The sequence below is a fragment of the Xenopus laevis genome, chromosome 3L, assembly GCF_017654675.1.
Source record: "Xenopus laevis strain J_2021 chromosome 3L, Xenopus_laevis_v10.1, whole genome shotgun sequence".
Classification (NCBI taxonomy): Eukaryota; Metazoa; Chordata; class Amphibia; order Anura; family Pipidae; genus Xenopus; species Xenopus laevis.
Window position 1 is genome coordinate 133,594,327 of NC_054375.1, and position 18,632 is coordinate 133,612,958.

General features: G+C 40.2%; 1 protein-coding gene across 6 annotated transcripts in view; it reads right to left on the minus strand.

Annotated features, from left to right (window-relative positions):
* The window catches only part of LOC108711575 (PH and SEC7 domain-containing protein 2), a 45,718-nt gene that overhangs the window by 12,614 nt on the left and 14,472 nt on the right, over positions 1-18,632 (minus strand). For 4 of the 6 annotated variants that reach the window (XM_018253446.2, XM_018253447.2, XM_018253448.2 and 1 more), the window contains exons 2-4: positions 5,691-6,816; positions 2,656-2,838; positions 818-887 (exon numbers count right to left, since the gene is read on the minus strand). In XM_018253446.2, the coding sequence (XP_018108935.1) occupies positions 818-887; positions 2,656-2,838; positions 5,691-6,656 (1,219 nt within the window). In that variant the 5' untranslated portion in view covers positions 6,657-6,816. Of the gene's footprint in view, positions 1-817; positions 888-2,655; positions 2,839-5,690; positions 6,817-9,846; positions 9,927-18,632 lie in introns of those variants that run through there. The other 2 variants (XM_018253450.2, XM_018253451.2) reach the window with 2 other exon arrangements.

Genomic DNA, 18,632 nt, shown 5'->3' on the forward strand with positions numbered 1-18,632 from the left:
ATTTGCCCTGCGACAAATCTCTTCTTCGGGGCAACTAATGTCCCCGAACTGCCTTCCCCTGCCTTCCTGCCGGCTAGAACGTAAATAGCGGCGGAATGGCACTCGGAGCACTTCGTTTTCCGAAGTCGTCCGAAGTTGGACTTCGGGCGACTTCAGAAAACGAAGCAGTGCCATCCTGTCGGAATTTACATTACAAGCCGTCAGGAAGGCAGGGGAAGGCAGTTCGGGGAGATTTGTCACCGGGCAAATAATCTCCCCGAATCTGAGCATGTCTCTGCCATAATTGACAGCAGCACAGAGCATGTGCAGTTAATCAGCAGAAAAGAAGACGGGGAGCTACTGGGGCATTTTTGGAGACACAGATCTTCACTGATAAAGGGCTGTGGTTGTCTTGGGCTGGTACAGAAGCCCAAAACATAATGTACAACATTTCTAGCTACTTCTTTAGTTAACCTTTAGTTCTCCTTTAACAATCAATAAAGTGCAGAGGGCTCCTTTACCATGGATACAGGCACAAATACTGGAGTTTAAAAGGGGCACAAAGTGGCACCCCCAGGGATCATACATAGAGATCATGTGCCTGTAATCCACAATTTTGGACCTGTTTTTTGCGTTTGAAACCAAAATGGTGTAACATTCTATGAGTACATGGAACATGCAGGGCCAGACCTCTCACCTGCCTTGGAGGTTATATACTGCCACTTACAGTATGTATTCCATTCCATAATTGGCTGCATGACAATAAGCATCCAATAGTGGCATAGAATTCCTGAGTAGCAGTTTGTGGTTTAGGCAAAACATTTTACTTTACACTTACCCACTTCATCTGCCCTTTGGAAGGAGGTACGGGCATCTACGGGTAAAGTGTCCTCTGGCCAAGGAGAACTCTGCAAGTCATGAATTGATGACAATCAGGAATTGCTCAAGAGATAACTGCATTTACATTTTAAGAGTACATGCTTATGGAATATTTGACAGCATTAAATGCATTTATTGATTAAACATATAATCCTACATGAAAACCCTAGTGGCTTACCAATATACTGAGCTCCCTGTTGTCATAATACTAATTGAGGGATGAGCTTCCACTACTCTTCAGTCACAGGCCAGTATGTACTAAAAGTTACTGGCCCCTCAAAATCATTTTAGGGCCAATTTAAACGTTGGCAATAAGATATTTTCCATAAACATATATTAAAACTGTTTAACAGTCAGTGCCACTGGGCCTCCTATATATATATATATATATATATATATATATATATAAAAGCCATAGGGTCGGTGCACACAGAACACAAAATGGATGCCTAGGTGCTGGAGCAATTGAACATTGTATGGAAGTAACAAAAAGGGTCCGCACACACAGGACTTGAGTGAGAAAATACGACCAACTTATTTTCTCACTCAAGTCCTGTGTGTGCGGACCCTTTTTGTTACTACTTATATATATATATATATATATATATATATATATATATATATATATATCCTTGGTCAAAGATTTGACTGAATACCGAACCAAATCCTAATTTGCATATGCAAATTAGGGGCAGGAAAAGAAAAAGTGGAAAAAAAATCTTCATTTGTGAAGAAAAGTCACGTGATTTCCCTCCCCTCCCCTAATTTACATATGCAAATTAGGATTTGGTTCGGCCAGGTACAAGGATTCGGCCGAATCCCGGATTCGGTGCATCCCAAAATATATATATATATAAGGCTCCCCAGCAGTAACAGGGTCTGCTCCTTTACAATAACATCCCTGGAGCCAGATGTTTGCTGTGTAATATTATGAATAGGACAGTAATATTACTTCTTAATAATTCAGTGTGCTCTGTATCTGGGTCTTGGCCTGAGCAGCTACCGACTACTAGATTTCTAGCTTTGGTATATTCATTTTATTAACAGCAAACCAAACCCATAGGGCAAATCCAGCAGAAACAGGCACAGGGATGCTGGTGGTGGGACATGAAATGGAGATACTTCATAAGTGGGATGGAATACAAGGTGAGGTCAGTGCTGTAGGGCCTGATACAAGTTGTGTGTACAAGAATCCTTGAGGTTCCATCAATGCATGGGTTCTTTTAGGTTTTATACTGAACTACACTGTTACAGTTGTGAGTTTGTTTCCCACGAATAGACTAAAGGTTTGTAGTTTTCAGATGTGGCGGAAGCAATAGAAACTCTGTAACCACTTGCACTGTGGAACGCTAATGGCATCTCTAGCTAGGCAATACTGTATATAATTTGTAGAATCTAAGTGGTTGATTTTGGGGCAGTATGAGTGTGTGGGGTGCAGAATACTGCCAGAAAGTTTCTTATTGCAAGAGATAGCAAAGTAAAAACTGCATTTACAATATGATTTAGTAGTAAAGGCAATACGCAGACATTATTTAGGTTGACTGTGAAGATTCTCATTCATCCAGGTCATGATATATCTATAGTAATAAGTCAAATCAACTGGACTTGGTGTATTTTCTTTTTCCTTGAAGAACTTTCTCTAGTCATCAGACTGGCTTTCTCAATTCAGAACGAGAATTCTGCATTGAGAACGAAATATCTTCAAGGTAAATGAAAAACGGCAAGTCCAGTTTATTTGACTTATTACTATAGATATATTATTTAGGTTGGGTTTAATATGCTGTCTGTAGTACTAACCTGATTTCTATCTACCTGCTCTGGCACTGGGGTTCCGGACAAACAATCATCAGCTGGTAAGTTTCTGGTTTTGCAGTACTTTGTATTAACCTGGTCCAGGAATGAGAGGCCTGGAGAAGAGCAGATGCTCTGGTCTTGGGAAGGTTCTGTGCACTGTAGTTCCATGTAACTACACACTGGCTTCTGTTCCAGGAGGAAGAGAAATGACAGTTAGTACTCCACTCACACAGTCTTGTCACTTGGATATATATTTATCACACAAATATGTCTCTATAAACTTAGTGATGTCATCAGCGTGATGCTATTTCCCATAAGTCATGCAAATGTGTGTATAATAAGAAACACTGTGGGTCTGAGGCCATATAGACATACATCTATATAGAAGTCACCCATATGACCTGTATAGATCACTTGACCAGCAGCCTTCTGCCATTATAAGAATGTGGAACTCTTTCCATGATTGAAAATATTTTACAAGATGATGTTTATTATTCCATTAGCATTAGCCTCAAGAGAACTATGTAAGCAAATCCAAGCAGCTGCTTGCAAGGCTTTAGGGGCATGATGGGTTAATTCTCCCTTCCCTCCTACACCTAAACTGCTTTGCTCTCCTGCAAAGACTAGTTATGGCTTTTCCAGTAGTGTTAATTATTGCAAACAAGAGGCTCATAATAAATGATTAATGACTGAAATGGGAGAAGCTGCTTATTCCTTTTACAGCTCAGCACAGCAACCCGTTCAATAAGCATTGGCACAGGCCTAGGCAGAGTAGCTTTCAGGCAGGAGAATCCTTGTGCACATGGAATAAACCCCATTGCCACCTGATTTGCAGCAATTCCTAATAAGCGTAGAAAATGTTCTATGGAACACATTACATTTGTAAATGTAATTGGCAATTGAAAGCTCATCACTTTCTGTTCACTGGTTCTGGCTCTTGAAGTCAGTTCTCCTCTAAGTCTTTGAACCAGCTGGTTAAATGTATTGACCTCCAGTTCATGGGCAGATTTTAGCTGCCAATTCAGACCTTTCAGACTTGCTTCACGAGGAAACTTTGGGGACTTTGGAAGGCCAAAGCGATCCGACTGCCATCCCACCGGCGATTTACATTCTAGCTGGTGGGAAGGCAGTTGGGGAGATTAGTCGCCTGAAGAAGCGATTTGTCGCTGGGCGTCTAATTTCCCAAAATATCAGCGTGTGCCCTGGCCCTAAGGGTGGTGGCAGATGTGGCTACTGAGGGAGATTACTCGCCCAGCGACAAATCCCTCTTCCTAGGGAGACTAATCTCCCCTAAATGCCTTCCCGTCGGCTAGAATGTAAATCGCCGGCGAGATGGCACTTGGATCGATTCGGCTTTCCGTAGTCGCTCAAAGTTCCTCGTGTGGCAACTTCGGAAATCGAAGCTTTTCCGAGTGCCATCCTGCCAGAGGTTTCGAATTCTAGCCGGCGGAAAGGCATTTAGGGGAGATTAGTCATCCGATCAGCATCCACGTCTGCCACCAACCTTTATAGAAGATATATACTAGATGGGGTTTTCTGGATCACTATCCATGGCTGCCAAAAATAACTTGATGAACTAACATACCTTGCTTCTTTGAGAAATAAAAAAAAACCACAAGGAAAACTGCTGAAACTGAAAGAAGAAGGGGAGAATTTGCTGTAGGACACATCAGTTTATAGTTGGAAGTGAAACTGGAAAGAGACTTTCCTGTGTTCACAAATATTTCACATGTATTTTATGTGAACCTTGCATGTATTTCTAGCCCCATAGGTCACACGTCAACATGCCAGTCCTAAATTGTAACCTCTGAACAAAACAGGAGACCAGACAGGAACCTGTGCTATATACTCTAGGGGCTTGATTTATGAATGGCCGAGACTCATGTTCAAACAACTATAGAGGTCACTGTGACTGTGATGGGGCATTTGCTCCATGAATGCAGCACTGCCTATGTTCAAAAATACTGTATTAATGAGGAATGCGTACATAGGCTTTCCCAATCATTCAGACAAGCAGGTTAGGTAGCTCCAGCCAGGACAGTGCAGAGCAGCCCTATGTCAGTAGTTATGGACAAGGTTGTCTTGCATCTGCCAACACTGTGCTCTGCATCATGTGCATGATCTTTATTCCAGCACCAGGTGCCGACAGCAGCATTGCTTTGGACGCAAATCCTATATGAATTACTGTAAGGGATTTGCATTTGCACCCATTAGTGCTCCTGCAGTTGTGGCAGGGGCATTGTTAAACAACACCCCTTATGTCCGAAAGAGACTACTTATTCAGGAATTCTGAACTATCTCTGTATCTTTGACAAGGGCTTGAAAACATAATATTTATAAATGTTACCAAATCCTCAGCCAAAACAAACAAAATGCTCTATAGCTATTATTAGTGTCCTGGGTAGATTCCTTATAGTCTAGCGCATGGACAATAACAACTTCGATTCTAAAAACAGAAATCTCACAGATTAACAACCCGAAAAAACATTTTTATAGAGTAAGAGGAACATCTACATAATTAAGAAGGGATGTGGTTGTGAACAACAAAAGGATGTGGGTTTGTTTTGTCTCTTGCTGCCTTTGTGTTTCAGAAAGACTCTATTATCGGAATGATTTGGAGCATTTGTTAATATAGAATGGGTGGTGCAAATAACTGGGGGTGACCAACTGGGGGCAAATCAGTCTTGAGGGATAGCCACTTATCAACAGTGTGCAAAACTGATACATATTTAACCCAAAAGATTTAAAAGGCATGTACAGTTGTCACCCAAAGTTCAGTTTCAGTTTTCAGTAAGATACTTTGCATTGCAGAATTGTTTTTGATAGCATGGTTTTGGAGTATTCATTCACTCGTGCTTCTGCAAGCTGCAACAATATTGCTTTATAAAGCTTTAATGGGGGACTGGCTATTTTGATTAAGAGCATATTTCAGTTTCATATTTTATAAAATTTTTCTCAGGAAAAACCAAACCAACAAATCAGCCTAATGATGGAGCATCTTGCCCAGAAGATCTGATAATTAAACTTGGCCCACATACCTCCTCAATACAGTGAGAGTCAACAGGTGGAGACCTTTTGCATCTGCTCAGGGTGTTGGATAAGGCCTCCTCTTGCTCCCAATCTTCAACTATCTGGAGGATTTCCAATGATTCTGCTGCCTGCATCACCTGCCCCTCAGAATACAGGCTTGAAGAATTATCTTTATTGTCCCAAGCATTAAGAACCGTGGCTGGTAATGTCTGACCACATTCTAATCCATCTGCAAGGTTCTTATCCTCATCACATGAGATGAAGCCATTCCTGGTAGTCCTCAGATCTAAGTAAGTATGTGAATGGGGATGAACAGGCTGTGGAGGTGGAGTGCCCATAAATAAAGGATTTTCACAGAACAAACTTTCGTCTTGTATCTCCTCGTCATCCTCATCACAATCCTCATCGTTTTCATGACCACCCTTCAGATCTGCTTTCTCCTGCATATGATCCTCTTGGTCTTCATTATATGGGTCCAAACCTGTCAATGAACCTTTTTCTTGGTAATGGAAAGTCTCTGGAGATCTCCATGGTTTCTCTTTTTTATCAATCTCATCTTGAAGTTCCTCCATACACAGCTGAGCCTGGAGCATACTCACCAGTATTAAATCGGTAGCCACACTGCCCTTTTCCTTATCTTGGATCCTCGTGCTGGTGGGTTCCAAAGACATGAGGGGAAATTGTTCCTCATCTGTTACAGTCTCAGCACACAAATAATTCCTAGTCTCACAGGGCACAGCAGTAGGCTTAATTGACTCAAATACATTTCCTTGTGTTGATCTGGGATCTTGTCTACACCAGACAAGTGTATCACTGGCATGGGCATCAACATTTGTTGTGGGCACACCAAGATGGGCACATACCTTGGTAATTTCTTCCTGACTATCCCCATAAAGTAAAGTTCTCCCTGGGTCAGAATGTGGAATGTAAACGGGGAAGTCACCATTGTCAACATCAAGCTGCAGATCTTCCATTTCACACGTTGGCCGATTTTCATTTGTCTTTAGATATCTTTCTCCAGCAGCAATGATGTTTCCTAGCGTACTCCCAGTCTGGGTAATCTTGGATTCATGTCATCATGGGCTGAAAAACCATGACACGTTAAAGATGACTTCTCCAGGTCTAATAGCTGTCCTAGAAAAGAAAAAAAGCAAACGTGAAGGGTAAGTTAATATATAATCACAGGGCATCAATGCAAAATCTCTCAATCTGATGTTTTTAAAGGGATCCTGTCATCGGAAAACATGTTTTTTTCAAAACGCATCAGTTAATAGTGCTACTCCAGCAGAATTCTGCACTGAATCCATTTCTCAAAAGAGCAACAGATTTTTTTATATTCAATTTTGAAATCTGACATGGGGCTAGACATTTTGTCAATTTCCCAGCTGCCCCCAGTCATGTGACTTGTGCCTGCACTTTAGGAGAGAAATGCTTTCTGGCAGACTGCTATTTTTTCCTTCTCAATGTAACTGAATGTGTCTCAGTGAGACATGGGTTTTTACTATTGAGTGTTGTTCTTAGATCTACCAGGCAGCTGTTATCTTGTGTTAGGGAGCTGCTATCTGGTTACCTTCCCATTGTTCTTTTGTTTGGCTGCTGGGGGAAAAAAGGGAGGGGGTGATATCACTCCAACTTGCAGTACAGCAGTAAAGAGTGATTGAAGTTTATCAGAGCACAAGTCACATGACTTGGGGCAGCTGAGAAATTGACGATATGTCTAGCGCCATGTAAGATTTCAAAATTGAATAAAAAAAAAATCAAATTTGCTCTTTTTTCTGAAATAGGTTTCAGTGCAGAATTCTGCTGGACCAGCACTATTAACAGATTCCTTTTGAATTTTTTTTTTCCCATGACAGTATCCCTTTAAGTATGTTGTTTTTTGTTTTGTTAACAGGAAACTATATACACTTTCTAGAAGCAGAATTTAACTTCCAATTTCAAAAGGGCACACTGGGATGTGAACGATCAGCAAGCAGCCTGCATGTAGTGTTTTGCTCTGGATCAGTGCAATATAGCTATTATGGTTTATTCACTTACTGTACCATTGCACTTGTATTAAAAATCCCATTCGTTAAAGGAACTTGCGTCAACATGTGCTCCTTGCACTTCTGTATGGCCGACGGGGGGGCGGTTTGGGCCTCTGTGTGGGTGTTTGGGCCTCTGTGTACCTGAAATGCCAGGGCCTATTTTGATTTTCAGTCCAGATCTGCTGTATGCCATATATCAGCATATCACCCAACAAGAAGTAAAAAGAGGGTCAACATTTTTTTAACCGCATGTAGCGCAGCAATTTTTTGACCACACCCCTTTATGTGGCCACACCCCCTAATTACCATGATTGTTTTACAAAATTTGGCAGGTTATGAAAGTTTGAAAATATTTCTCCTTATCTAAACTGTGTTTTTGTGTCTCAAAATTGTTACAAAGTATCTTATTTGCACCTGTTATCTGTTCTGGGCTCTCTGCTAAAAGCCAATTAAGTGAGAAACTTTGTTTCTTTTTCTGGCTGTTCAGTGCAGAGAAAAGAGGGACTTTCCAGTACAAATGAGGGACTGCGGGTTGAGCTGTCAAAAGAGGGACTGTCCCTCCTAAAAAGGGACAGTTGGGAGGTATGTATCAGCCCAGGAAATCATGAATAAACAGCCTGTGCATGACCACTGTTAGCACATAACATTCCCCCTACATCTCATGTTTGTACACACATCGGCCTCAGGTATATCTCGAGAATAGTAAACAAAGAATCCCTGGCCTATGATAAAGTACAAGCATATTTTGTAATGCTTTGTAATGCATTCTGGTTATTCTTGGTTCAGAAAAATAATAGGTACAGGTATATACATTCACTGAATTTTCGTCCATGGAATAAGCTGTAGTTCTAAAGTGCTTTGTGACCTTTCCATGTAGCTGGAAATGACACAACATGGCCTTTTAAATAAGAACAGCTTGTATTTTTCAGCAATTGCAAACCTTTAGCCTGCAGGCGTAAATGCAGAGACTCACCTTCTGGCATTAAACAAATGACAAGCCTTTGAGAGATTGTGACTACTGAATTCAGCTTGGACATAACCAAGCAAATGAATAAAAACCAAACATTAATGGAGTTACAATACCGACCCTTGGATGGGGGAGGAAGCCAGAATGTTATGGATTTTCTATACAGTTGACAGATACTTGTTGTGGACAAAAGGACTGGAAACCGAAAATGCATAGAACAAAAACTAATTAACTAAATAGCTGCAGTACAATAACATTATTTTGACAAGGACAGCCATGCTTTTAGATGGATTTTGGTATGAGCAGGGCCGCCTTAAAGTGGACCTGTCATCTACACATAAAAAACTGCATAATGAAAGTCCTTTCCAAGTTAAATATGTAACCCCAAAATTTTTTTTCATTAAAACATCCATACCTGTTATAAAGGTGTTTAAATATCTAAACTGTCAATCAAATATTACCTGCCCCGCCTCTATGCCCGTGGCATAGAGGAGGGGCAGACAATTACTTTCACTTTCCATTCAGCACTTCCTACATTTCACTGCTCTCCTCACATTCCCCCCTTCCCTCCTCAGGCTCTATAATTGTTGTGTAGGGCACTGCACATGGACATTAGGTCCCTCATTCTGGTTCATACACAAGATTTTGGGGTGATACAGAATTTCCCTTAATAACCGTGTGCACAAAATGGCAGCTGTCTGCTTGCTGTGATTGTATAATTCCAAAACAGAAGGAAACAAAATGTAAATAATAAATACAGTGTAAGTAAAGTTTATTTTGCTCAACTGACATGATAGAAAATAATTTGAAATGATTTCTTAGGATGACAGGTCCCCTTAAATAAAAGGGGGCATTAGGCCAGGGCCTACTGTGACTATGCCTGCATTGCCAGCCTTTCACCTGTGAGTCCATGATGTAACTCACTCCATACCACCAGCTGACCCTCAAACTAATCCCCAGGATGGTTAATGGCAGATAGAGAGAAGTGCGCACTTCTCTCCCCGTGAAAATTTCGTGTCAGTCCAGAGCCTGGTAGCTCACCAACTCAGTATTTATCCAGGGTCCCCCAAGGCCTCGAACCAGTTATAAAGTTGTTATAGGAGCAGTAGCCAGTAACAATGAAATGGTCACAAATAAAGAAAAAATATTTGGCCTAAAAAGGATTAATACCTGTAAAAATGACACCTTTATTGGAAGTCTGCTTATCTGTCTTTCAAGTTAACAGTGGTGTGTCCTAACGGCTATTCCTCATAAATACCAGTAGAATGCTGATAGCCAATCACAGCTCTGCCCTCACACAGGTAAAGATTAGCAATATCATCATCATCATCATTTATTTATATAGCAGCAGCATGTTAGTCTGAGCTATACAATGCAACAAAATGATTCGATTTGCTACCGTTATGCTGGGGTATGGGCACTGGCTTGGAGAGGAGCAAAGACCCTTAAAAAAGCCAAGTGAAAAGTAAATGGCCTGAAATTGGGCTGCTTCCTGCTCAGGTGCAATAAGCAGTCAGTTGGGCATATATATTTACTGGCAAAAAAGTCTAATTATGGTTTCTGTTCCTCTGAGCCTCATAGTAAATAACGCCTCATTTGTGGAACAGCTTTGTGCAATCTAGTAGTGCAAGGTTAAAGGGCTTGTTCGCCTTTGAGTTAACTTTTAGAGGCACATTTACTTAGCTCGAGTGAAGGATTAGCATGAAAAATACTTCGAATTTCGAAGTATTTTTTTGGCTACTTCAACCTTCGACTACGACTTCGTATCGAAGGATTCGAACTAAAAATCTTTCGACTATTCGACCATTCAATAGTCGAAGTACTGTCTCTTTAAAAAAAACTTTGGCCACCTACTTCGCCATCTAAAACCTATGGAGCACCGTTAGCCTATGGGGAAGGTCCCCATACGCTTTCCTAGCAATTTCTGATTGAAGGAAAATCGTTCTAACGATGGATTACAATCCTTCGAATCAGTCGATTCGAAGGATTTAATCGTTCGATCGAATGAATTGCGGTAAATCCTTCGACTTCGATATTCGAAGATGAAGGTTTAAACTTCGATGGTCGAATATCGAGGGTTAATTAACCCTCGATATTCGACCCATAGTAAATGTGCCCCTTAGTATGATATAGAGAGTGATATTAAGGGTAGGACTGCACAGGCGTTTTCTGTGCGATCCGACTCGCTGTGCAAAAACGGAGGCGTCAAATCGCATGCGACGGAAATAAGGTAAGTGAATGCATTGTCGGATGGTGTCACAGCACCGATCCGATGCGACTGTCGGATCAACGCTGTGACACCATCCAACAATACTATTAAATACCTTATTTCAGTCAAATCCGATGTGAAGCCTGCGGTTTCGTGCATCGCGTCGGATCGCACAGAAATCGTCCATGTAGCCCTACCTTTAGAGACAATTTGCAGTTGGCTTTCAGTTTTTAGTATATATGTCGTTTTTTCAAGTCATTTAGCCTTTTTATTCAGCTGCTTTTCAGTTTGCAATTTCACAATCGGGTTGCTAGGGTCCAACTGACCCTAGCAACCATGCACTTTGTTAAACAACAGACTGGATTAAAAAATAGGAGAGGAGCTGAATAGAGAGTTGAGTAACATAAGTAGCAATAACAATAAAAGTGTAGCCTTACAGAGCATTGTCTATTAGGTTCAGTCACGTCTACTTGAAAGCTAGAAAAAGTCTGACGAACGCAAATAATCCAGAGACTATTAAAAATAAACTAAGACCAATTGAAAGGTTGTTTAGAATATATTATACTATATACAACATAATAAAATATACTAAAAGTTAGCTTAAAAGTGAACCACCGGTTTAATGACTAATTGTAGTGCCTTTGCTCTGTCATCATGTAGCCCTTGCACAACTGTTAAAAGGGAACTAGTTTTATTGCCAAGTAACCTGTCTAATCACTAGTTGAAAGAGCGTGAGATCTACATATAAGGTAAGATTGTGCCACTCTCGATGTGCTACTGTTCAGCTGGGCACTACCCTAGAGCTTGTTTGATAGACTAGAGAAGTGTTTGCTTCAGACTCACAGCAACATTCAGTGGCGTAACTAGATATTACTGGGCCCCACAGCAAATTATTTTTCAGGCCCCCAAAATGTTTTGGGGTTGACTTGTTTCTCCAATATTTATTGAAATTTTATATGAATTAGGGCCTCATGGGGCCCCTATACCTCCTGGGCCCCCCTGCAGCCGCAGGGTCTGCTTCCTCTATAGTTACGGCCCTGGCAACATTTATTATTTCTGGGCAACAGGAAAAAACCTTTATGCATTATGCCACTAGCAGTTCCGCTTTTCACCTTCTGCTGGCAGCAAACCTCTTCCATGGACAGCAACAGAACAGCGCCACTTCTGAATGAACTGGATGCAGAGCTAGCCTGCGCTAGGGCTCATAATGGTTTTGTCAAAAACAAAGAAAATAAGCCACACAGGGTCTTGTAAGTTGGATAACCCACGATTTGCCCTGGAAAACACAAGGGGGTTTCGGCTTCTGTTTATGAGCTACTTACAAGTGCCATGCTGAAAGAGAATTTTCATTCTGCCCAAACTTGTTGCCTGTGATCACACCCAGGATCAGGGCCTCTCCTACTAATCCATCATGTTTAATATCAATCCAGAACATGGTTTGGAGGAAAAAGAGTTTGCTCTCTAGAGCATGGCCTTAACGATCCTATACAGGTATGGGAATGTAGGGCCATCTCTCATAGGGGCAAATTTACTAAAGGGCGAAGTAGCTGTCGCTAGCGAAAATTCGCCAAATTGATACTTCACTGCGACATCTGCAATTTACTAAAAGGCATATCGGACAATTTGCTAGCAACAGAGTTTAGCGCTAATTAAGTTTCATGCCCTTTCGAAAAGTGAGTTTTCGCTCAGGCGAACCATTATTACTCAAAGTTCATCGTTCACCAAAGCGCGAATTTTCCACTAAGGTTGCCAGGTTATAGTTGCACCTGTTAAATATATATAATACACAAAATCCATGAATATATTGTAAATGATATTCTTATAAACGTTGAGTACTGATGTAAGTTGTAAACGGTGAGTATTGATGTAATTTCTGTCACATGACTCACTTTAATAAAGTACCCCCTGTTGCAAAATATGAGGAAGTTCGGAGTTCCATGACCTGTAAAAAAACACGGCCTTCAGCCTCGTGTTTTTGTATGGTCAAGAAACTCCTTGGTAACTTATAATATCCTTATACTTTACAAGAGGGGGTACTTAATTCATTCTCTCTCTCTCTCTCTCTCTCTCTCTCTCTCTCTCTCTCTCTATATATAGTAGTCTGTGGAGGAGTCGGCACTCACATCACTTGGTTCAAAGGAGCCTGGGTGCAGTGTCCAAAATTTTTAGAAGAACTATCCCACAAAGAAGGTCCGCACTCTCAGGTCTTATAAAAATGTTTATTAGCTAAAGGACTAATGGTTCGGCCTCTCCAATGCCTTTCTCAAAGTGTGTGTGTGTGTGTGTGTATATATATATTTTTTTTTTTTTAAGGAACAGTTCAGTGTGAAAATGAAAACTGTGAAAATAGTTACATAGTTACATAGTTAAATTGGGTTGAAAAAAGACAAATTCCATCAAGTTCAACCCCTCCAAATGAAAACCCAGCATCCATACACACAACCCTCTCTACTTTTAATTAAATTCTATATACCCATATCTATACTAACTATAGAGGTTAGTATCACAATAGCCTTTGATATTATGTCTGTCCAAAAAATCATCCAAATAGCAAATATTTTTACCTAGTTTCCCCAAAGTCTCTCCTGGTAGTCGATGCCTGGTGTTGGCTGGAGGGGTCGGCACCTCTCCCAATATTATCTGAACAGAAAAGTAGCCTAACAACACAAGCTGGTGTAGCGGGGATCTCCCCTGCACGTTTATTAAGTCAAGTGATGTAACGTTTCGGGGGCGTGCCCCTTCATCAGACATGTCTGATGAAGGGGCACGCCCCCGAAACGTTACATCACTTGACTTAATAAACGTGCAGGGGAGATCCCCGCTACACCAGCTTGTGTTGTTAGGCTACTTTTCTGTTCACAAAAAATCATCCAAGCCATTCTTAAAGGCATTAACTGAATCAGCATCACAACATCACCCGGCAGTGCATTCCACAACCTCACTGTCCTGACTGTGAAGAACCCCCTACGTTGCTTCAAATGAAAGTTCTTTTCTTCTAGTCTAAAGGGGAGGCCTCTGGTACGGTGATCCTCTTTATGGGTAAAAAGGTCCCCTGCTATTTGTCTATAATGTCCTCTAATGTACTTGTAAAGTGTAATCATGTCCCCTCGCAAGGACCTTTTTTTCCAGAGAAAACAACCCCAACCTCTACCTAATCTACCTACTAATTTAAGTCTTCCATCCCTCTAACCAATTTAGTTGCACTTAGTCTCTGCACTCTCTCCAGCTCATTTATATCCCTCTTAAGGACTGGAGTCCATTTACCACCACTCTTTGTAGTCTGTCTTTTAGCCAGTTCACTATCCAGGTACAAATACTATGTTCCAGGCCAACATTCCTTAATTTAACCAGTAACATTTTGTGTGGCACTGTATCAAATGATTCCGCAAAGCACCACTGACGTCAGACTAACTGGCCTATAGTTTTGAGGCTGAGAACGGGTCCTTTTTTGAATAGAGGCACCACATTAGAAATTCGCCAATCTCTTGGCGCTATGCCAGATCTCAATGAATCCTGAAAAATTAAGTAAAGAGGTTTGGCAATCACAGAGCTAAGATCGCTAATTACCCTGGGATGAATACCAACTGGCCCTGGACCTTTGTTAATGTTAACATGTTCTAGAATTTCCTCATGTGTGAACTATGCATCATTAGTTGTATTACTAGAATTGGGACTATTAAGAAGGAAACCATCACTTACTGGTTCCTCATTTGTGTAGAGAGATGAAAAATATCCTTGAAAAAGGTCCAAATGTGGTCCGAAACGTCGGGTATTTGATACTATGCAACAATAAATTACTAAGTTTTTAAAGGGAGTGCTGGTCTGAAGATAATTGATATATATATATTTTAAGGGCATGCCACATTTGTTTTAGGGTGGGACAATAGAGGATCTCTTTTGTCTTTATTTTGCTTCCTTTTTAATAAGAAGTTGACACTTTATGCAATTTCACCAACATCACTAATAAAGACATATATATGACTTATATGTACCCGCCCTATTCAAATTGACCTAAGCGTAAATGTGTTAATGAAGTTTTGCTAGGAAGTAAGTAATTCTAGCGAAAGTGCGCTTTTAAATGCTTGTGCTGAAGAATTTTCGTTGGCTAAACTTCACCAGCGTTAATCTGCCGAGATGTAACTTTGCTGATGAATAAGCGCGAAGTGTGGCAGATCCTTCCGAGGCGACAATTCGCCCATTAGTAAATTTCCCCCATAGAATCCATTTAAAGCAGAAAATAATTTCCTTTTTCTCTGTAATAATAAAGCAGTAGCTTGTACTTGATGGTACGTAAACTGCATGAGTCCATATTGGTGGCAAAACAATGGTTTAATTTAATGTTTAAATGATTTTTAATTACAGAAAAATCTATGGAAATTCCCAAGTCCAAATTCTTTATAATAACCTCTACAAGTAAATAGAGAGCTGCAAAGTTTCCCCTTGGTTAACTGTGGCGAGCTGAAAAATATGCTCCCATGGCTGATCTCTACAGGGTGGGTATGTACTGGACCTATCACGGCTGCCCTTGCGTTTCGTGAGAAGTTCCATGTAACTGCAAATTAAGCAGTGGTTATCACCACATAATTATAGCGTTAAGAGGGTGGATTAAGTTTAGCTCTCAACGGGCCTGTGAATAACAGATTAGCAGTCACTGCGATAACCAGAACTTTCCTTAGAATAGTTACTCAAAGTGGTTTGCTCAGTTCTGAATAAACCACCAGCGAAGTTCTCTCACACTCAGTGTTTTTATTTTTATTATTTTATTAAAGCACTCTGGGTTTCTGGAAACCTATGCAATGTTAAAACGACATGTGTTATATTTTGGATTGGTTCTGCAAAAGAGAGGGGAAGACTAACTAGTCTGGTGTACCGCACGCTCTAATGTGCCCCACCACCAATAGGAGCTCCTACTACAATCACAAGTGTACTCGTATTTAATTACAGGTCATATTGTGGACAATTCACAAATGTCTGCAATTGTTTGATAGGGTTTATCTACTTGCATACCTCCCAACATTTTGGAAATGAAAAGAGGGATAAAACCATTTTTGACCAGGCCCATTTTGTGGCCACACCCCCTAATTAACGTATTAATTTTACAAAATTTGGCAGGTTATGAAAGTTTGAACATATTTCTGTGTTTACAGTTTTGCTAATGAAGGTGAATTGCCCTTTAAGCTGTGAGTCTAACTTTTCCCAAGGGACCTCCTTATCTAAATTATTACAATTACTTATTTGCTTATCTCAAAATTGTTACAAAGTATCTTAGTTGCACCTGGTGGCCGTTCTGGGCTCTCTGCCAAAAGCCAATTAAGTTAGAAACTTTGTTTATTTTTCTGGCTGTTCCCAGTGCAGAGAAAATCTGGACTTTTCAGTACAAACGCGGGACTGCAGGTTGAGCTGCCAAAAGCAAGACTGTCTACTTGTTTTGTGACTTGCCCCCCCCCCAACTCCACACATACATTGAGAACACACAGAAGTGAAGATGTGCAAAAATTGTGCACAATCTGCCATGTTGCCACATGTATTCCCAATATTCCAGTGTGTAATAACACAGATGTCCACTTCAGGAATCCTGGACTTTGAATTGGTCAGTGTCAGGAGTTCCCTTGAGCATTAAAGCAATACAAATGCAACAGAATCATTTCCCCTGTCTTTCAGTTTACAGGGGGATTTCTATTCCTAGAAACTTTGCATTTATTTTTTAAAGTTTTTGAACAATTTGCCTTTCTGTGAGGCGACAATTTCATTATTGTTTTTTTTTCTCTTAAGTCCCTCCCCAAATTCATATCCCAGACCCTCAGTCTAACCCCGGCATGGTTGCTGCAGTAAATAAGACCCTAGTAACCAGTGAGCTGTAGAAATACCAATCTGGAGAGCTGCTGAACAAAAAGCTTAATAATTTAAATACCGGTACCATGCAAAATAAAATATGAAGATCAATTGCAAATTGATATCAAATTGATGTCATAATATCAATGTCTACATCATACTTACAGTTAACTTCAGTGTGAATTACCCCTTTAATGCACACAGATTTCATTCTTTTTTCTGTACCCTGCCCTACCGTAAAGGGGTTGTTCACCTTTGAGATAACTTTTAGTATGATGTAGAGAGTGATATTGTGAGACAATTTGCAATTGGTTTTCATTTTTTATCATTTGTGGTTTTTGAGTTGTTTGGCTTTTTATTTAGCGGCACTCCAGTTTGCAGTTTCAGGATTCCTGTTGCTAGGGCCCATATTACCCTAGCAACCATGGAATACTTTGTATAAGATACTGGAATATGAATACACGAGTGCCTGATTAGAGGGATGAGTAATAAAAAGTAGCAATCACAAAAAGTCTGTAGTCTTACAGAGCATTTGCTTTCTGAAAGGGGTCAGTGACCCCCATTTGAAAGCTGGAAAGAGTCAGAAGAAGAAGGCACATAATTCAAATACTATAAAAATACATAATTAATTGCTTAGAATTGGCCTTTCTTTAACATACTAAAAGTTAACGTAAAGGCGAACCACCCCTTTAAAACACACCCTTTTACACTATTAAAGGTATTATTCATTTTTATATCTGTATTTTTTTAGTTGTAATATAGGCAACCACACCAGGCTATTCTCATATCTGCCACTAGGAATGGAAGCATTTTTAGCAATGCAGGAGTTAGGAGTTATCTGGTTCTGCTAATAGGCTGCTGAGGGGGGTAACAATACTCCAACTTGCAGTGCAGCAATTAAAAGTAATTGAGTTTTATCTGAGCACAAGTCACATAGCTGAGGGCACCTGGGAAACTAGCAACAGCTCATGTCAAATTTCAAATTTAAATATAAAAAAATCTTTGCTCTTTTGAAAAATTGATTTCAATGCAGGATTCTGCTGCAGCAGCATTTTGTAAAAAAACAAAAAAAAAAAAAAAAGAAAGTTTTTACATGACAGAATCCCTTTAATCAGGTGTCCTTGCTGTTAAAGCACATCGCAGTACCATTCTTAGCTGAACTCATTTAATTGACACTAACATCAAGATATGTAAAAACTTGAGAAAGCAATTTTACACCAAGCCATGCTTATTTACAAGAAAAAACCCCCCAAACTATTATCTCAAGGGCATGAACAGGTAAGGGAAGCCCAATACACATAGAAAGGCCGTTACAACCCAAGGCTTTTTTTTTGTATTAGCCCAAATAGATACCTGCACAGCACCATTTAGTTAGCAAATCATCACCTGGTTGGCAAACAGACATGGTTGAATCAATGCTTGGGTACATAGTCATTCCATGCTGAATATAAATCTGCCATAGTGTATAGTATAGAAACCAACCATGTTTATACATATTTAGTAGCCAGAAGGTTGCACAGCATTTATCAATGTACATAAACATCCCAAGTCGCTAGTAGCCAGTGGGGAGATCTTAGGTCACCTGACTCTTTGCCAGTCATTTAATAATTAGTGGAACGGGAGAGTCTACTGAAAATGCAGCCTTTTTTACTGCATGGTTGTGAAAAGAAATGCTGTTTTTTGAAGTAACCGTTTGCGTAAGATACATGTACAAGACACAAAGCAGCCGTTGGCTAATGAGAAACCACTCTATAAAAGCTATTTCCTCTTTTGAAAGACTGGCACAACAGTCATGTGGATATATCTACATGAAACATACATTTTCTTTAAATCCATTAATAAATCACTGACTGTTCAGCATCTCAGAATTAGCAGCAGACAACGCAGAGCGACTTCGCTGAAAAACTATTTTTTT